The 20,369-nt window shown below is 42.7% G+C and overlaps 1 protein-coding gene across 2 annotated transcripts; it reads left to right on the top strand.

Moving 5' to 3' along the window:
- Positions 1 to 7,568: 7,568 nt before the first annotated feature.
- On the top strand, positions 7,569 to 19,642 carry pnoca (prepronociceptin a). Of its 2 annotated transcripts, none has more exons than XM_068574967.1 (3): positions 7,569 to 7,660; positions 16,511 to 16,641; positions 17,952 to 19,642. In XM_068574967.1, the coding sequence occupies exons 2-3, from the start codon at positions 16,522 to 16,524 to the stop codon at positions 18,570 to 18,572; spliced, it is 741 nt and encodes a 246-aa protein (XP_068431068.1). In that variant the 5' UTR covers positions 7,569 to 7,660; positions 16,511 to 16,521; the 3' UTR covers positions 18,573 to 19,642. The 2 variants fall into 2 exon arrangements, with proteins under 2 accessions (XP_068431068.1, XP_068431058.1); XM_068574957.1 differs by having other exon boundaries at positions 16,508 to 16,641.
- The last annotated feature ends 727 nt before the right edge of the window (positions 19,643 to 20,369 follow it).

The following is a 20,369-nucleotide window of genomic DNA, read 5'->3' as shown; positions in this document are numbered from 1 at the left end:
GCTATCAGTCAAAGGTCAAATTGAATCTCAATTGAACTCGACATTTGCACCGATTCATTTCATTTCCTTACGTGGATCCAATGATAGCAGGGTTTTTTCTTTCTTTTTTAAATCCTCGTGTTTTTTATAAGCCAGGAAGACATGGAAGATATATGGCAGACATTTCCTTGTAGGTTTTTATCGAGACTCTTTATTTCACTCTTTTCCCCTTTTTTTTCTGTCCTCCATTTTCAAGCAGCAATACCAATCAATACTACGGCACTCACCAGTGTTTTTTTGCGTTCCACTGTCTATTTTTCATGAAATGTGAAGTTTAGCTGCTGCTTTATGGGTCCGCGCATGATTCTAATTTTGAGAATGTTTTAGGTATGTTAGAGAGAGAGAAGCATCCTGGGAACACTGGTGGATAACAGAGTATTTCTGTTCTCTGCTCTGCTGAACACCAATCACTTCCTCTCTCAGATAAAACCCCGGAGGAGTGAAAATAGACGGTGAACGTGTGTGTGTGTGTGTGTGTGTGCCAGTGTGTGTGTGCCAGTGTGTTTTTTAAGTCCACACAGGGATGTGTGACAATGAAACGTTTACTGTTTGAAAAGTCCTGTATTAGTATTTCAGCAGTTGTGCTGATGCAGCTGTCCTTGAGTCAACTTTTTCTCGTCTCGTTTCGAACTGACCCTCAGGCGGAAAAAAAAACAAACATCACAAAACATTGGGTCGGGCATCTCTCAGTCCCTGATGCTTTGGCCTGCTGTCCACTGCTTTGGCCTGCTGTCCACATCCAGATTTCTTAGCTAATGGTTCTGACCTCTATTAGTGCCCCTTTCCATTAGAGACTCACCTCTTGCGTCCGCCTCCACATGTCGGCCTCCTCCTGTTCTGCTCCCGACTCCTCCTGTCTCTTAAAAGTAGCCTTTACGCATTATTTTCAACCATCCTCGCCTAGTCCAAAAACCAAGAAGGATGCTGCCGTCCCTCGCGTTGGGAATATCGGCACTGGTTCAAGACATCATGACATGGGGTTAGACCATTAATGTGACTTAACTAAAAGGTTGAATGTAGCTTGTACAGCGGCGTAGTCGTCTCTAGAACACTTTTTGATTGTCAACCACATTTTTAATCTGTCCTGTGATTTTTTTTTTTTAAATTCATTTATTCAATTTCATCAATGTTCTTTACTTAATACATAACGTATGCAATGCAAAAGGTGAATGAAGAGGAATCTTATCGTCTCTCAGATCAATGTGTGTCTGTATGGTTTGCATGTTCCACATTTGATCCTAAATGTGTCATGCAGTGAAGGACTCACACTGGTCTGGTCTTGTCTTGGTCTCGACACACTCTTAGTCTTTGTCTTAACTTGGTCTCGGTTTAGGTGGTCTTGACTACATCACTCTTTATCAGGCAACCAGTAAAGACTCAAGGAAGAGACAGCACTCAGCCAAGAACTATACATATATATGTATTTTGTTTACAGTATAATACAGTAAAAGTCACTGCGTCTGATAATGTTCTGAGTATATAAGGGCACAGTCGGCATGTGGAAAGTGGAAGGAGTCCATGAAGTTTTAAACGTGTATTTCTTTGTACTTTTACAAGAGAAGTAAGATATTTCTGAATTCATGTAAATGTATTTGCATGTAGGGTTTTGACAGAGAGGGCCCTTGTTGCAGAAATTGTGTTTTAGCCACTGGCAAAACAACAACAACTTGAAACAAGACCTTCATCTCTAGCATCGATCAGTCCCCATCCAGATAAGAGTCTCTGTTGGCTTGGGAGGGTACACATCTGTCCATGGCGCAGTAATCCCAGCACTGCTGCCCGTTTATCTTGGAATTGAGGAGCGTGTTGAAATTATTTTCTGTTTGTCAGTCTGATCCTCCTCCTCCATCTTGTTTCCCTCTCTCCGGCACATTCAGTTGAGCAACCGATGGCTAGATCATTGACGCGCTCGCCATTGACCAGCTGATGACTCCTCGCCATGAATAATGAGTATTACATTGAATTTTACAGCGCCCCACCAGCTCTCTGTCATCGTTAAACTCCTTGGATGTAACGGGCCGTCACAAGACAGTGATGGAGAAAAATGTTTATCCAATCTTTTGCTCATGAGTTCCAGCTAATGTGGCCATCACGGCGTGGCCTTTAGAGGCTGATAAATCAGCAGGAAGGCAGGATCAAAGCCTGATTGGCTCCGGCCTCAACGTCTACTGTTAAATGAAGCAGCTCAATGGCGAACAGAGCAACACCTATACCAGTGAGGCTCGTCTACACGATGACGCGTCCCACTGTCGTCACCGTAAAGGCATCAGGCAAGACCATAGTGATGAGGTGAAAGTCATCCTTTCAAGGAAGAGGATCACAAATTAATTTCTGTTGCTGAAATGTTTATTGGAATAGGAAAGGAGGACATCTAAAGACAGAAATGTATGATGATCTCCTCCGATTGAAGCCTAAAATCTGCTGCAGTGCGTAAGTTTACCGAGAAAGCTTGGACTAAAACGCAGACAAACAGGGGATCAGGGAACACGAATTGAAGAAGGGTCGCACAAAGAACAAATACACAGGGAAAGGAGGGTGATAACAAGGAAGAGTGAAACAATAAGGGCGGAGCGGACGATCACGCAGGCGGGGAAAACACGCACAAATTTGGCGTCAAAACGAAATGGCCAACACTTAGCATGGACGAACCAAGGAAAAACAAACACTTACACATCATCATCAGCTACGACGGCCTTAGTGGCAGCAGGATGACCATTAACCTTAATAGACAGCGGCTCAATTATATGGAGAAGAATGGCAGCCAGCTGCGGCAGGAAGGAAGGGGGCAGTCGCAATAACCTTTTGGGCATCTCGGTGGGTAAGAAAATGACAAGGTTTGACGCCTGCAAGGTGAATCACATCTGTGACATTTGGTCCATCGAGAGGTTTTTCACACGTAGACCGGGTGGCTAGCAACACCCCCGCACCGGCAACTGAACAACAACGAACACGACATGGCTCGGGGAAGAAAAGTTCAAGGTTGTTCAGGGCTGTACGCTGCCTCTTTTTTATTTTGTTCGGGAAGTGTTGAATGAGAATCCATAACTAGTTTGTCACCTAATGCCTGCTTAAAAAACAACAACCACTAAGCCCATTGTTGTCTCAATTAGAATCTCCTTTGACGTCAGTCCCCCCCCCCCCCCCCCCAAAAAAAGCTCATCCAAAAACATCTTCCACATCACTGCACTTCAAGATGACATGAAATCTAACAGAACGACCCAACGCCCCCCATCCCCTCCCATCAACACCTTTTGTTTTCCCCTGGAACTACTTCTTATTGAGGCTTGGCTGTCGAAGTCGATGAATTATTTTAACCAGGTCTCGATCGGATCAGGCCTCTCAGCGTCTGGTGGGGAGAAGATAAGACCCGTTATCTCTTTCCGAAAAACCCGCAACCTCTCTCCGTCCTCCCCGTGCCTGGACCAGAGGGAGGGCAAAAGGGAGCGAAGGAGATGAACGACACAAATACGTCAGATTAGATATAATTACCAATGGTCGTAATGATATAACTATATATATATATATATATATATATATATATATATATATATATATATATATATATATATATATACACACACAACACACACACACACACAACACTGAAAATCTAGAAATTGGAGGGAATTTGTAAAATGCTAAAAGTAAAATATTCTGTATTTAACAAAAAAAATAACAATTGGGATTGGTTTCCATAATTCCTATTTTATGCATGGGTGTGTGTGTGTGCTTTTTGTGTGCGTATATATATATATATATATATATTTCTGGTTGTTTTGAAGCTGGCTAAATTTAGCGTCCGTCGTGGTTCTGTCTAATTCACTGTTTAGCTATCAGCCATTTCCCACAGGAAAAGTCTTAACGAGTATTTAATTAATGACATTGATTAATTTGGTGGAGGAGAATCTGCTCCATGGGTCAGACACGAGACAAAGCGACGTCTCTCACCATTTCTCAGCCCTCGTCTCAGTTACTCACTTCTGGGTTTTACACGCCACACTCTACGCTCCTTGAAATGTCTTCATTATGGCACGCTGCTTGCAGATGGTCCTGCGTGGAAAGCCAACATTTCTCCGCAGTGCTGCTTGGCTCAATTAGCGCACCAACTAGCTGCAGTCGGCTCCACAATGCAACCTAATTGCTCATTTAGCGCTTTGTGTCTTTTTTTTTCGGATTGCCAAAACACCAGAATGTGTAATCAGGGGTGGGCACTCGATGAGGCGAGGCAAATAATTCAGCGTTGCAGACTATCATTACCGTGCGGGTGATTGTCTGATGCCGCAGAGGTTTATTTCCTCGTGTCTGCTCTCTGAAGATGGAGGAGAGTGCAACTTTGGGCTGAGGGAGATACGCACCTGATCGCTGTTTCTCCGCTCTCTGTTAATTTGATTGGTTGTGTGAGTTCGGTCCATATTTGGTGTAAGTCTAGTCAAATAATTATTTACAGCCCATTTTTGAATACCAATCTGAAGCCATGTCCATGAATGGTGAGGATGGACGGAAACGTGAGACAAGTAGGCTTTGAACCTGTGACGTCTCGATCCTGTGACAGACTTTTTTGGATTACTTGACCAAGCGGCTGTCTCTTCTGTGATGCCTATCTACTAATGAGCCGCTGACTAGAAGAGACAAACACAATAATAGCCTATTGAACTCCAGAGGACTGTCTTTACTGCCGCAACGACCGGTCCGTCCGGGCAACAGTTAGCCGGTTTGTTGGCTGTCAGGAAACCTTTTTGATGACCCGTCACAGAGATGAGGCTAAGCAGTGACTCATCATTTAGAAGACGCTCTCAATTTTAATGAACTGGAAGTGGTTGCTGTCTGTCATGTTTAATAGTGATGCCTTGTGTACCCAACGTGTATTGTAGTAGTGTATTGAGTGGAGATCCCTATTAACTGTTACCCCGGCGAACAGCATGCTATGTTAAACTCACTTGCAAAGATAAAACTACACAAAATCTGCAAATCAACTGGAAAGTTCATTCATTAATGTGGTGTATCGGATTTGTTTAATCTGTGGCCGTGCACCTGCAGATGTGTAGTGTTTATTGTGTTTCCAGCCCCTCCTGTCTGTGCCAGACCGCTGACTTACCAACTCGCTTCCAGCCTCTGTGGTTTTATATTTTTCAAGGTACTTTTCCTTATGTGACGTGACATTCACTGCCGGCTGCATCTCAGGATCATCCGCTGCTAACCCCATGCAGTCTCTTCTGAAATTCACCATCACCTCTCTGCCACTGGGCGGTTCTCGTGCTAAGCTAAGCTAACCCTGTCCTGGCTCCAGCTTTAAATTTAACTGACAAACACAAGAGTCGTATTAATCTTTCCATCGAACTCGAGGGAATAAAAAAGAATGATTACACTGTCCAAAATGTCAAACTTAGTCTTTTAGAATAATAAATGTCCACTGGCCTGTCTGTCAGAAAATCAGTGCTTGTTTGTTGTGTGTGTGTTTGTAGACTGAAGAGGCAGAGCCTCCTGGAGTTTTCTCTTTTTACAAAAACCTCTGTTGACTTAAGGAAACCACACATGATGCACACAAGCTGAGACAGGAAATGCTCCAGAAATAGTAAACTAACCCACCAGGTTGCCATGCATCCTCTTGAGGAATGACCACTTTTATATGGTTACATCCTGCATTGTAATGCATGGCCAGAGTAGAATAACCCTAATGAAAGAGAAACAGAGCACATCCTCCTGAAAATGAGGGCTGGACAGATGCTTAATAAGAGACTCGGCAAGTGATTCTTTTATTTCCAGCGCAGATTTTTTTGTTTGTGAGCATAATTGACAGTAATACAGTCCTGCCTCTCTTCTGCCTGAAGAGAGGTTGGAGGACATGTGACTGTCACTCCCACAACATGGCGGAGGAGTGACAGCCACACGTCCTCCAACCCCTCCTCAAAAGAACGCTGCACATGAATACAATTTTTTTTTACAAGGTCGTAACTATGCAGTCTGAATACAGTCTAAAGGTAGAGGGAATAATACTTAAGGAACAGATGAATACAAACTAAGACTTACTGTAAAAATCGGGTTATAAGCTGCTACTTTCGGTGGTTGTTACTACTAGCTCCCCATTGTAGCCAGCTAGCGTTGCTGCCAGCCTCCCGCTGGCTCCTCGCTGTAGCCAGCTAGCGCTGCTGCTAGCTCGCCGACAACCACTGAAGGTAGCCGGACAAGCCCCAATTTGAAGCTCGACTCGGGCAGTGGGGATGCGGGCAGCAGCAGCGGGAAGATAGCAGCAGTGCTAGCTGGCTACAACGGGGACAATCACCGAAGGTAGTAGCGGCTTACAACCCAATTTTTACAGTAGTGACTTCTGCCAATTTAAATCTGAAGTCCTCAATCTGAAATTCTTAACATATCTATCAACGAGGGATTCCCTCCGCGCCTCTCTCAATTTGTTGATAGCTGAGCCGACGGCTAGCAGCAAACGCGGGAAACAGTGGCAACAGAGCTGACAGAGCCAACAGTGGGGCACTCTCACATGCACTAATATGCACTAAAAGGCACACACTATGCCCGCCGATGTAAACACAGCACAGCAAAGCTTGGATTACAACACACAGAGAGGCGGAGCGACGTCATCCTCTGCTCAGGTGGACATTACTCCCAATGTGTCCGTACATCGCAAAATAGTTGTTTGCTGTTATGACTTCAGAGTGTAAACCAGTTAAAATGTTCAGACTCCCACACACACTATGAATATGTTACTGCCAGTACAATGAGAGAATACAACAAATGTCTCGCTACAGTATTTGCCATGAATATTGTTCACATCAGCTATAGCTATAGATTAACTGTGATAAAAATAAATCATGAATGCAGATAAATGCAATAGAATTTCCTGAAAGGTTTGTGCAAACCTCAAAAACCTATTGCTACTTTAGTTGTATGTTTGAGCTGCACTGCTGCACAGAATGACATATGAGCAGAGTTCAACGCTTTAATTGGACTTTTCAGTAAAGCAGGTAAACTTTTGAAATTAACGTCTCAACAGTTGTACATTTATATATCTTGCAGCAAAGCATTACCTCCCACCCACAATTAAGGATTGACAGATGCCTTCCTACATGTCTTCTGTTTCTCCATAATCTTCCCTTCTCCTTTTTTCTCCCATTTTCATTTCTCCACCTCTCCATCACCATTCCTTTTCTCTCCCTCGTCCATCTCCCTCTCATTTAATCCTTTCGTCCCCTTCTACTTTTTTCTCCTGCCATATTTTCTCTTGCCCCCCTCTTTTTCACCTACTTCCTCTCGCCACTTACTTTTATTCCCACCCCAACTCCTATATGTCTCTCCTCTTCTCTCTCCCTACCTCACGCTCCATCCGTGCTCTTCCCTTCCCCCCCACCTAATTTCTCCTCCCTCCTTGCCCCTCTGCATATCATCCCTCTCTCTCTTTCCGTGATGAAAGGGGGAGTTTTGAAAGCGAGCGAGAATTCTAGGAGGAGGTTGAAGGGGAGGGGTGGGTCCCTATAAGAGCAGCTGCCTCCAGCCTCCACGTAACCAGAAAAACCACGCTGAGACCGAGAGGAGGGAACGTATACGCTGACGAACCTCAACCTGAACCCGAGGGACCCCTACAGGCACCCACAACCTCACCCCAACACAGGTAAGGGGACACTGTGGAGGAGGGAGACAGAGAGAGAGAAAAAAAAAAGAATTGGCTTGACCTTTGACCTTTGATGCAGAACCTTTTTGCGCTTTGCAGGTTTGTCGTAAAAAGGGAAGACCTTTTGTCACATTGGTTGACAGATTGAAAAGCAGGATCTTTTTTTTCTGTACTTAAAGCTTTATTGGAGAAAGGACAGATCTTTTTTATCCATCAGTTGCTTCTACGGTTATGTCATGTTAAAGTCTGATTTAGAGAGACCAATAAGTGTCTATAATCCAAATATGAATTTATTTTCAATTAAATCTAAATTCAACTGAAACAATTGGACTCAATGGAAGACAATGACACGTTTTGTCCAAATCAGTCTTTAATTCCATCACTTTATCGATAATCAATGCCTGCTGTAGGGTCCCAGGGTAATGGTTGCAGCCATTGTCGCGCTTCTGTGACCTCCTGACCCCCTAGGTTCCTTGAGGCTGAACGCCTGCGATGCCGGTGATCAAAGAATTGAGGCTCTATCTCTTTTTGACGGACAGTACCGAGCCTTCTGGAGGTTACTACTACATGTTTGAGTTGGTTAAAAGCATTAAACCATTGGGGACGGACATGCACGGGGAGGACTGCTCATGCATTTAGATTCGTCAAGAGGGAAAGGGCATAAATAGTAGGTCGCCATTAGTCATTAATCGTTCAGGCTTGATTTACTGCATCGCTCTGCTGGCTTTCATGAATGAAAGGAGAGTCTTGCAGAAAGCTGCTGTGTGATTTTGTTCACGCTGTGGCTTGAGACGTAGAGTAATGGTAAGTAATCTGGGTGAGTGCACCTTGATTAGTCAGGGCCGGGCTCACTTCATTAGAAGGTTATTTTCAGGTTTTCAAAGACATTCGCCTGAACTGAATCAATAGTTCAATATACTTCGTTTTTTGAAGGCAATACGTGCTGATAAAGTATGAAATTAACTTTAAAATTCTGAAATTGGTACCTATAGACTGATTCCTCTTTTATTAAAAATGTTAATGTCGCTACGTAAAATGGAAGCTACTAGTAAATCTAGAGTTCCACCGACAATAAATATGGGAATTCTCAGGACGCTGAGTACATGGAGGGTACAGACAGCAATGTAAATGGATTTTTATTGATCCCATACAAAACATCTGGTTCATATCAGTGCCTGACGCCCGTTACCGTTTATGAGTCTAAATCCATCAGAAAAATATATTGAATCACATTATTATGACACTTTTAGATAAACGGTATACAATGCTTCTACTTAGTGATTTGGTTTGAAGTTTATGGAATGATTTTATGATAAAAACTCATTATTTCATCATCATTAGTATTATAATTTTTAGTGATAATGGCAGCATTTCTATTTCTGTAGTGGTACCAAATTATTACTCGTATGCCTTCCAGCATTTATGTGTGAAACTCATTATCATTAAGTGTTTCTTTAAGCTGTCAAGAACCGATTATGAAGTTAATCAACGTCAAGATTGAATGTTACCTTTTTTTTTCTTTTTTTTGCCGTTGAATAATCAACATTATTTTTTTGTTCAGCCTGGGGCTCAATATTTTTATTTGACCTTGATGGAAACTTAAACTTTAGTTAAGTTTATACATTAAAAAGCTCTTTCAACAACCACTGATGATAACAGAGTTGAAAGTGCCCGTAACTGGTTCTAATTATGGGAGCAAGAAAAGCTTACTGCTGCGTATCAGAAAGAGCCTGATGCAGATCTACAGATACTGTGGTGCTCTGGCTGAAAGAACAATCTTCTTAACTGATTCGGGGGGAACTAGAGGCTGCGTTCCCATACCTGAGGGCAGACAATCAAAGCTGTGAAATGTATTTCTTTTCTGAATTAGCTTTGTATTGTGTTCTGGCATAAACTAACCGAACAAATTGATAAAGAGCCGGTAGTCAGAAAGGGAGGTGCACCGCATGAGCAGAGAGAAATAAGAAAGTTCACTTAAAAAAACAGAATAAAGAGAAATCCATAGAGGACGTGGCGTTAATTAACCTTAAGCCTACCCCAAAAACACGTTGACTGCATTAATCATGAAGAGCACTTTACTGAATCCAATCCCCCTTTTCCACAGCCCCGTGTCTCATCTCAGCACGGCGCACTTAAATAAACCTTGTGACATCGTTCTCTCTCAAGACTAGATGGGGGAAAATGGAGGTGGTTCAAGGGAAGCAGGATCCCAGGTCATTATTCGGGGGTGTACAGCTCGTGCGCGTATCTGGCTGTGTGAATACGGAGTGTGAAGTTAATCAAAGGATGCAATGTTGCAAACACGGCGGGGTCCTTTTGTGCTGGGAGGATTTCATCCTGGCTGCCCTCAGCATGCTCCTCATTCTCCCTTCCTGTTTGTACATCAATGGAAAACCGACTCTTGTCAGACGCAGTTGCACTCCTTTCTACTGTGATGTACCTTTTCTGTTGCTGTTGCTGGTTACGTGAATGTTCTTCGGCACAGGACAAATATCAAAGTGCAAAGGCCCTGACCTTTCTTCAGGTTTTTAACATTTTCAAAACATGAATTTGGAGGCCAAACGGAAAGTTAAGCTAACTGTCAGTTAACTCAAACATCCTTACACTTTGTAATCAACGCAAGGATATATTAAAGGAAGAAGGTGCAGCATTTGGGGAGATCTAGTGGCTTTAACGTAATGTTAATCAGTATGTTCTCTTTAGTGTTCGTCTTTAGTGTTTAGCCTTAAGCGTTTAACGTGCGTTAGTTAGCTTTGAATCTGCTGTTTCTATAGGGAACAGGTCCTCTTCACAGAGTTTTCACATTTTTGAGTCGGCAACTGAAGTTATCCTGCACGCTTGGTACACAGGAGATGTTCCTGGTTGCAGTCTGCAACCTCATCGCTAGAGCCTGCAAAATCCTTCACGCTGCACTTTTTAGGAACTTCAGATATGTTTGCTTGCAATTGCCGCACCGCTACACTGTGACAATAAAAATCCCTTGCAGCCTAAAAAGGCACTTTCCCCATAGGCGGCCTTCAAAAGACATTGAAGGAAGGATTTCTCTTTTATTGGGACATTTTAAACCCAGAAGAGTCAATGTTTGTAACCTAACTATGCAAGACATACTGTATAGGCGACGAGTCGGCAAGTGGCTGATAAGATCACATGAGCAACCAAGTTAAAAATAAAAAAGTTGGAGATTATATCAGTTCTAATTTAAAATAAGAGATAGCTGGAATTTCTGACAGCTACAATGTCTCCTGCTTGGTGAAAAGAACTTCAGGAGGTATCAACTAACCGCCAAGCAACCCTTAAAATGGCTGCAAAGCCACCAACACAGACAGTTATGCCTGAAGAAAATACATTGTAAAAAGTAATACGATTGATTCAGGGAATCATAAAGGAGCCATACAGATTGTATCTGGTTTAACTCTGGAAGTGGGGGGTAGCCATCTTGAAATAACACAAAAGTTTGATTGACATTCCTGTTTTTCCCATTCGGCTGACTACATAAGGTGAGTGCAGAGGGCAAACAAATAAATGTCACATTTGTTCAGGTGGGATGGAAAAGCAAAATTACAATTAAAGGGCATCACCTCATTTCAAAGCATAAACACAACAAAAATCCATATTAAATGTGTTTGAATGTGATTGTTTGTGTGTGTGTGTGTGTGTGTGTGTGAGCACACCTCACAACCATAAATCGACTTAATGATTAGGTGCATTGAGAACGGGAAATGGATTCAGCTTTGCGTGTCTGCCTGTAATGGCTTCGGCATGTAATCTACTGCCACGTCGCACCCGACCTGACGGGGGAGCATCTTGTGAAAGGTTTCCTTCTAAAGGTTTCTTCTAGCTGGAGATTTGTCAAAAAACGCCCACTCTGCAGTTACATGTGAGCTGACGTGACCTCCGACAGGGATCAGGATCGCAAGAAAGAATGTTGAGCAGGAAAGTGCAGTACTGCCCGGGCAACTTTATAGGCTTTATTACAATAAATCTGGACAAAATACTGATCATCTTGATGAAAAAAAGAAGTTTGTGTCAAAAAACAAATGAAATAGTGTAAAACGACTTCTTGTTTTTCATGCTGGAATTTAGCAATGCGCAACATTCAGATTTTGTGATCCGAATAGTGTAGAATGGTGAAGTGCCTCATGAACTTTATATATATATATATATATATATATATATATATATATATATATATATATATATATATATATATATATATATATATATATTAGTAGTTTTTGTCTCTTCATTTATGTGTGAGGCAGGAGCCGAGTGGGCGAGATCGAGACTTATAGAAACAAAAAAGCTCAAAGTTAGATGAGAGTGTATGTGCGCCATGACGGAGATGATTAATATACAGATTAGGTATGTTTAATCTACTTGATTGGTAAGATGGCTACTTAAATGTGTCACATCAATGACCACCCTGCCATTTTGCCAGATAGCTATCAATAGTAAAACAAAGAGCACAATGTATCTTGAGTGGGCCTGAGACAAGCTGTCAATCAAAGTGATTTTTCTGACAGTTAAAGTATAGTCGGCCATCTGGCTCCAGGCAGAAGACTAAGTAACATTTAATTACCTGTCAAACTGACTCATCAACCAACAAAGCCAACATTGCAAATACACTTTAATTGTTATCTCCGCCAGGAGGATCATGCGATCGGTTGCGTGTGTGATTGTGTGTGTGTGTGTGTGTGTGTGTGTGTGTGTGTGTGTGTGTGTGTGTGTGCGTGCATGTGCTAGTCCATGAGTGTACGCTTCTGGTTCTGTCCACTGCTTATCTCACAGTCTGCTGCAGCAAACTGTGTAATATGTTGGGGGACCAGTCATGGCTTCACGTACAAGGACCTCTTGTGTTTGTGCAGACTCAGATATATTATACCGCCATTGACTGCGTGCTGACCTTACTCACTACTCATGACCAGCTACGACCCCCCAGTAGCTAGTCTTCGTCCAACACTGTTTTTTGGTTCAGCTGGCAGAACTACCAGCTCACATACTGCTGAGTACATCCATCCAGGAGCTTTCTCTGAAACAGTGAGAGAAAGACATTTCGTAGGCATACTGACGTGAATACTTTGCGATTATTACATTTAAGTAAAGTCAAAATCTGCAGTCCGTCTTTTGAAAATAAAGAAGAGCTGCAAGTCAAGTGCACGCTGCTCCTCGTTCAACCACGCGTGCATAATCCGGCTTTAAGTCGCTCTTCAGCCTGAGAGTAATTTATTTTCTACTTCCTGTTCTTGATGAGAAAATGGCAATAATGGAGAGAAATAATGGTGGATATGGTTGATAACACAGACGGTAGTGAGTTGTCAAAGTCGACAAGACCACAAATCAGACTTGAACCTACATTTGAATGTTTCTGTAATTTTACCAGTACATAGTCATGGTTGAGGACACTTTTTAATCAACAAGGTCTCACTGTGGGTACTTTTTTCCATTTAACCCGGAAACGCTCATTGACTTCACATACAGCTACACATATCATTTAATTCATATTTGTCTGAATAAGCTAAGTTCTACAAAGTACCACGTCTGCTTCTTTTGTCGCCTTGAATTGCAACTTAGTTGACTTGACTTAGTCAGGGAGGAAAACAGCTCAAAGGGCATCAGCAAGTAACAGGTTGAGCCTGGATGTGAGATACTACTGAGAGATATTCAATGGACAGGGGTTCCTTTCATCTGAATTATACATTATATCATCTACCGGAATGCAAACCTCCATCAGCGGCGCCTCGGAGCCGCACCATACAGTAATGACTTAATTAACTGGTTTATTTAGTGGTTAATCAGTTAATTAAAAGCGGAGTAATTGGGTTTTTTAGGGCTCAAGAGAGAGAGAGAGAACCTGGCAGACGTCAGTAAAAGGATGAGAGAGAGGCGGATGCTGGAGAGGTGCTGACCACAAGCGTAAAGGATAATCGTAGTCACGATGCAACAAAAAAAAAGAACAATGAAATGATTCGGCACTTCTTCTGGGTATTGAGGGACAGGCGTTAATCAGGGGATCGGACACAAGTGTGCTCAATGGGAGACGTGTCGTCAATCCAATTTACACATTGTGGAAGGAGCACATAACTACATCCATGTCAAAGTCTCATCAAGAAAAATGCTTTACAGACAATGGTAATGGACCTTTACAGCGCTTTTCTAGTCACTCAAAGCACTTTAACACTACACAACATCATTCACACACTGATGAGAGGCGGTACCATGCAAGGTGCCACATCAGTATTATCAACTATTCATACACTGTAGGGTGCAGCTACGGGAGCAATTTAGAGTTTAAGTGTCTTGCTCAAGGACACATTGACATGGGCTAGCGGAGTCGGGAATCGAACCGCCGACCTTCTGATCCAAGGACGACCCTGCTCACATAGCCACGCCCTGAGCCACAGCTGCCCACTAGACAAAAAAAAAACTTGACAGGAAAAAAAGATGAGGACAAAAATCGGGAGCGCGTGTGTGTCTATAATATGCTGACTGAGTGCCGCCCGGCTGTTTGCATTTTGTGTTGTTGTGTAGTTGTTAGGAAATGTGAAATGAATCATTTTCTGTGGGAAAGAAATTGGGTTGAGAACAGCCAGTACTCAACTTGGCCACAATGCTTAACTGTTTCCTGCAGCCGCCCTCAAGTTGGATTCAGACTTCTACATAAACCTCCAACGACAGCTGTCAAATCACGTTATGTGATTCATGTTTATTCATGTTTCACAAAGTTAAGATTATCAGGGGGAAAAGAAACTTTCCTTACAGGGCTGGACAATTGTCCGGCCTTGCAGGAACCCTTTCAGGGAGCAAATAGACATCTATGTTTCACTTAGCGTTAACTTTAAATCATATTGCTTTTTTGTTTACTGCTTTGGTCAGAATCAGAATCCTACATGGAATTTGACTCCAGTAACCCGCTAAATATGCTGCCAGCACGACCGTAGACTCTTTGTTTTGTGAGACTACATGTGACGTTATAGTTTGATAATATGAAGGTAAGCGTGTATTCCACTTGTATTCAGGCTACAGTCTGTGTATGTGTGTGCACCCTCGGTCCACACCTCAGATAACAGAGATGAGAGGATGAGAAGTCTCTTCCATACATTATTCTCAATGATGGAAGCTGATTTTTGGAAGCTGTCCGCAACAAAGTCAGGGACAGGAGGTTGGAGAATGAGATGCATTTTGGACAAATGAACATTCCCAAGCTGTTTGTCTGAACCCACTGCCATCTGCCAATCTCGTGCCGCCCTTACCTCTCCTCCGGTATTCCCGCATAAAATGACTGCGCTGCTCTTTTGTCCTTCGCTGTCAAACCCGCCCTCCTACCTATCGGACTCAACATACACTTTATATTGTTTGCACACCAGAACGCTGATTAATTTGGATTCATTTGGCAGCGCTGTCGTTTTATAGGTAGCAAGAGATTGGAGTGAACTGTAGTGGAAGTACACTTTTATCAGTTTTTAATTACTCTGAATAAATTCAAAATGTCGAAGTCATTATGAAGTAGCGATTGATTGAAGACAAATTAGTTTTACTTTCAGCCACGTCAGTTTATTAGATAATGACAACGTACTGCTAAATGGCAGTGGAGTGTGTGTGTGTGTGTGTGTGTGTGTGTGTGTGTGTGTGTGTGTGTGTGTGTGTGTGTGTGTGTGTGTGTGTGTGTGTGTGTGTATTTGAATGTGCCTACCAATGTACTGTAGTGGACATACACACATTAGGCCTGTGTGAGAATGCATGTTTGTGTGCTGTGTATGTTTGTGTGTCTTTCTGTGTTGTGCAAGTAAGTTAAATTGTGCTTGTTTGTCAGCAACAAACAGTGACTCAGTTTGTTGCCAGCGGCATTAATTGAGTCATCAATTAAAGGAGTTAATGAGTTTGTTTAATGAGATGAAAACTCTGGTTTTTGTTTCTGACGTCAGACTCACCAGACTGGGCTGTTCCAAGAATAAAGCTCTTTTTTTTATTTATATTCTCCACAGTCTGCCGTGTTCATGTTCTGTCCCTTTTGTCTCCTTTCCTGCATCACTCTCTCGTCCTACATATTCCCCTTCTCTTCCCACTGCAGTGTCAGAGGCAACACAATAGAAATCCTCCACCATTTTGGGAAATATGCTCGCCTAGAGTTTGAGGAAAAGTTTGGTACAGGGCTCTTAAGTGTTACGCATCGAGCGTAAGTAAGGTCTTAAGTCACGCCCTCCCGCCACACATCGTATTTCTCACGCTGAAAAAAACTCTAGGCTATTTAATGTGCCGCAGCGTGCAAACATGACCTGGTTGCACTGCCCTCACCACGGAGGAATCAAGCGCGTCTCCCCCGAATCCCCTGGAGGTCTGCCGTAAGGTGCCACTCATCAGCCAATCAAAAAAAAAGAAATGGACTACACAGATAGCCAATCAGAAAAACATATCTTTTGTATCTGTTGCATATGGGTAAGACGTAATGACAGGCGGGACTGGAGCTAGCGGAGCATATTTGTCGTCGTCGTTGTCACCCCCCAGGCGGCTAGCCTGCTTGCTAAGAAGATACTACATGTAAATTAAACAATTTAAGAGCTTTCAGAAGTGTATTTTCTTCTTTTTATTGAAGCTTTTGTCCCGCTTCCAGTATCGGTGCTTAGCTAGCTCTAAAACGCATCCTCGGCTAATGCTAATGTGACTCCGCAATCAATACCGTACCAAGATAAACAGCTGTTATTTCTCTGTTGCTTTGGTGTACTTTTGAATGCGATTTTTTTTCTTTTTTGTACATTTATGAAGAACTTTTCATTTACTTTCCATCAGTGCCATGTAATTCTACCTTGACTTGATCAAACTTGCTCATTTGCTCTCTCTTGTGTTGTGCAGTAGTCGGCGGGACCATGAAGACTGTGGTGGCTCTGCTGCTGCTCTGTCTGTGTGATCCTGGACAGAGTGACTGCCAGGTGGACTGCGTGTCCTGCAGCAACATCCTGCTCAAACCGCTCAGTTTCAACACTATGGTGAGGAGTCCACACACACACACACACACACACACACACACACACACACACGCACACACACAAAAGATTGGAGCTCAAAGTTTAAGATAGAGGGGGAAGTCCATATAAATAGGTGGAAAACAAACCCAGCCTGAAAAAATTGTTATAGTGTAATCTAATTTGGTTGCAGGGTGTGTGTCCCACATACACACACACACACACACACACACACACTCACCCCACCTTCCTCCCGTTCTGACTCAACGCATTACCCTTTTGCCGTTTGACTTTTAATTTGTTGTGGCTAATTGATTCCTGGGGATAGATGTGTGTCTCCTCTCAACGCTTCTGCCTGGTGTTTTTTGTTGTTGTTGGAATAACGACATGTCTGCATTTCAGACGTTTTGGCAGAAGAACCGTCAAAGTTGCACTTAGATCTCGGTCATAATAAAATCAGCTCAAGTGATCCTTTTTGAGTTGGACATGTATTGGTTCATAAGACACAAGATCTTTAAAGACAGATGTAACTTGCCACCTGCCAGCTACTGACGTACTGCTCTCCTTTCAGAATCCCGGTCTTCTTCCGCTTGTTCTCCTCTCCTTTATCTCCATCCCTCCTTCCTTGGCTGAAAGGCATTTTATTTGTAAATCAATAAGCAACCAGGACCCAGACCTCCATGATTAGTCAGCTTCATAGAAGCAGTAGATGAGGTTTAAAGCAATAGAATTTTCAAAGCAAAGGTATTTAATGCTATATCAATCTTATTTGGACGGATAAATAATAACACACACGCACACACATATACACACACACACACACACACACAAGTGGAAAATAAAGGTGATAAATGAGCTAGAAATCTAATCAATTCTCTGTGTGTCATATTGGATTTTCTATTCCACTCAAACAACCCCAGTAAATCAGGTGCATTCGTGAAGAATACAGCTGCATCTTTATTTGTATACTGTTTCATACATAAGGTAACATTTAAATCAAGTAAGTCCATGATTCGATCCACGCCAACAACTGAGCTAAACTGAGCTAAACGTCACTGAGCTAAACGTCATTAGCATGTTCCACATGCTAATGTTCCCCATCTTAATTTCGGCTCATGAGCGTGCTCACGTATGCTAATTTCCTGAGGGGAACACAGGAAACGTGTTTATAAAATGGCATGGCAATCTGATGGTATTGTAATCTATGCAGTGGACCGACCAGCAAGTCGTTCCACAGCTAACACTGTCCACAGTGAAGTCTGTCTATTTCATGCTACGAATGAGATGGCTTGACACAGAAAATGGAGACCATGTCTTGTCTTTGTCTCTGCTAGGTGTGTCTCAGTGAGTGCGAAGCCGTCGTCTCCCCGGCCTTCACCTGGGACTTCTGTCGCAAGGTGCTGTCATCGCCAATTTTCTCCCTTACTGGTACCATCCAGAAAAGATCTCAGGAGGAGGCGGAGGCCCTGTTTCCCGAAGAAGAGGAGGAGCCGATGGAGGGGGGTCTGTTGCTGCCTTTTGCGCTGCAGAGGTATGATCCCATGACCCTGGCACTCGGAGTGAAAGAGAGGGATCTGGACAGCAGGGGCGGCCAGCCGAACACCGCCTACAATGCCCAGAGCGCCCTGTCTCTTGAGGATGAGTATGAGGAGGAGGCGGGGCAGGAAGAAGGTGCTGCTGACATGGCAGCGAGAGGACCGGGGGACGCGGGGCTGAGCGTCTTCAAGAGGTTCGGCGGCTTCCTCAAGGGGAGGCACAGCTACAGGAAGCTGATGTCTCCGGCGAGATCGTACCAGAAGAGGTACGGGGGCTTCATCGGGATTCGGAAGTCAGCCCGCAAGTGGAACAACCAAAAACGTTTCAGCGAGTTGCTGAAGCAGTATCTGGGGAGGGGCACGAAGGCCACCGAGTTCAACAGCGTGTCAGAAGACCTCACCCAACAGAATGAAGTTTAACCCGCGTCCACAGCACTGACACAAAACAGTTTGCTGATGTATTTCACCAACGTGTCAAACTTTAACTGGCATCACCAAAGTTGACCTATTCAAGTCAATTACCAAAAAGTGAAAACTAAGCCCATAATCCGAGACTCCCCTCGCAAGCTGTGTCTCAAGACATAAGAATCGCCGCTTCTGCTTTTCATCCCTTTTAATTATGATGCAAACTAGTTACCAGACCTAATTTTATACATTCTCAAGTGGCTGAACGCTCAAGTAGAAATGTCGGTCCTCTTAAAAAAACAACAACTGTTTCTTCTAAGCAGTGACTCTCCTGTCCAGCTCTTGGCACCCTGAGTCATGTGTTGCCCCTCCTGGGCTGCACCGTGGTCAATTTGAAGACCTGCCCAATGCCCTGGTCCTTCGAAGCTTTGAAAGAAGCTCTCACTTTAGGAATTTTTGGTAGTCCTGCAGTGATGTACAGTAAAATATAGGCTTTAATATGCTGTTCGATGTAAGCTGCTATAATAGGTTAACATTGGCATAGTCATTGATATTCTGAATCCCATTACATAGTTTATTTCCCAAATAAAATACGGTGCAGGGTCATGTGTTAAAAGTGCTTAATCTTCATATATTGAGGCCTCTAGCTTCAAGGCAACGCTAGTGTTTTTTTCTCCACATTTTGCCACAATGGTTTGGGTAATGTTAGCAGTAATGTGAAGTATATTGTATGTGATTTGTGGTAAATAAATGAAATCATGCAAAAACGCCGCTAAAAGTCATTGATTGATTGTGCCATAACACACCTGAGACAGGGTTTCTGAGGCCGGTTTAATGAAAATAACTCTCCTTCAAGCTGATGCCGAGGGTAAATAAAAGACAACACAGCCCTCAATATTCACACACACATGCTACGTATCTGTCTGCCAAACTGATGTGATGTACAAGTGAGCATCCTCTCGGACTGGCCCTTCTGTCCAGATCCCTGTATATTTGGTCTTTTTTTCTTAAAACTGTAACGGTGTAAAATGTTGCCCACAGTGAGAACTTGTAAATAGCTGAATTCAAAGAGTCAATAAAAATAGTTTACCCTTTCTGTTGTGGCTTGTTATGCAGCAACTGATTCTGTGTCTTGAGGTGTTTTGTTCTTAGCATTTGACATTAACAGTGTGACCAGTATGAGGGAGGGGGGAAAGGGGGTGGAGTTATCTTAATCTCTTAATTTATTTTATTGTTATATATAAAAAAAATAAAAGAAGTTGAGAGATTGAAAATATATATAAAATGCGTATTAAGAAAACCACAGAAAAATAATCCAGCAGACTTCTGGTGCCCCCTCGTGGTCAATCTTGCATGTGTGCAGCTGCTCATACAGTTTATTGCATTGCAGAACAATGTTATTTTAAAGTACGTTTAGCATGCATGGAATATCAATGGATTATTTGATAGTATTCCTCAGCAATGGAAGAAGTAGACTACTCCAATCTGTTGAATAAAAATAGCAATGCCACACTGCAGGGAAAACACAATCTTTAAATTGTACAAAGTAATATTAGAGTGAATGGCTGTCCGCCTCTATTTATAATAATACATATAACATTAACGTTGCAGCAGGTAAAGTGGGACTAATTGTAATTTGTGGGGAGCTTAATATCTAATATATCATATTTCAGGTCTTGCGCTTCCCCAATGACATTAACTTATCTAAGGTAATCAGGTTAGTCAAGAAAGGATGGCCCACTAATTGATTTTAACTGAGTAAATTAAATATACATTGATTTGCTGTCTATTCATCTCGAAGAAACGGCCAGA

The sequence above is a fragment of the Clinocottus analis genome, unplaced genomic scaffold, assembly GCF_023055335.1.
Source record: "Clinocottus analis isolate CAN_PGR_092001 unplaced genomic scaffold, fCliAna1.0.p SCAF_1, whole genome shotgun sequence".
Taxonomy (NCBI): Eukaryota; Metazoa; Chordata; class Actinopteri; order Perciformes; family Cottidae; genus Clinocottus; species Clinocottus analis.
The sequence above is the reverse complement of the archived record's forward strand: the minus strand, read 5'-3'. Positions and strand labels throughout refer to the sequence as shown.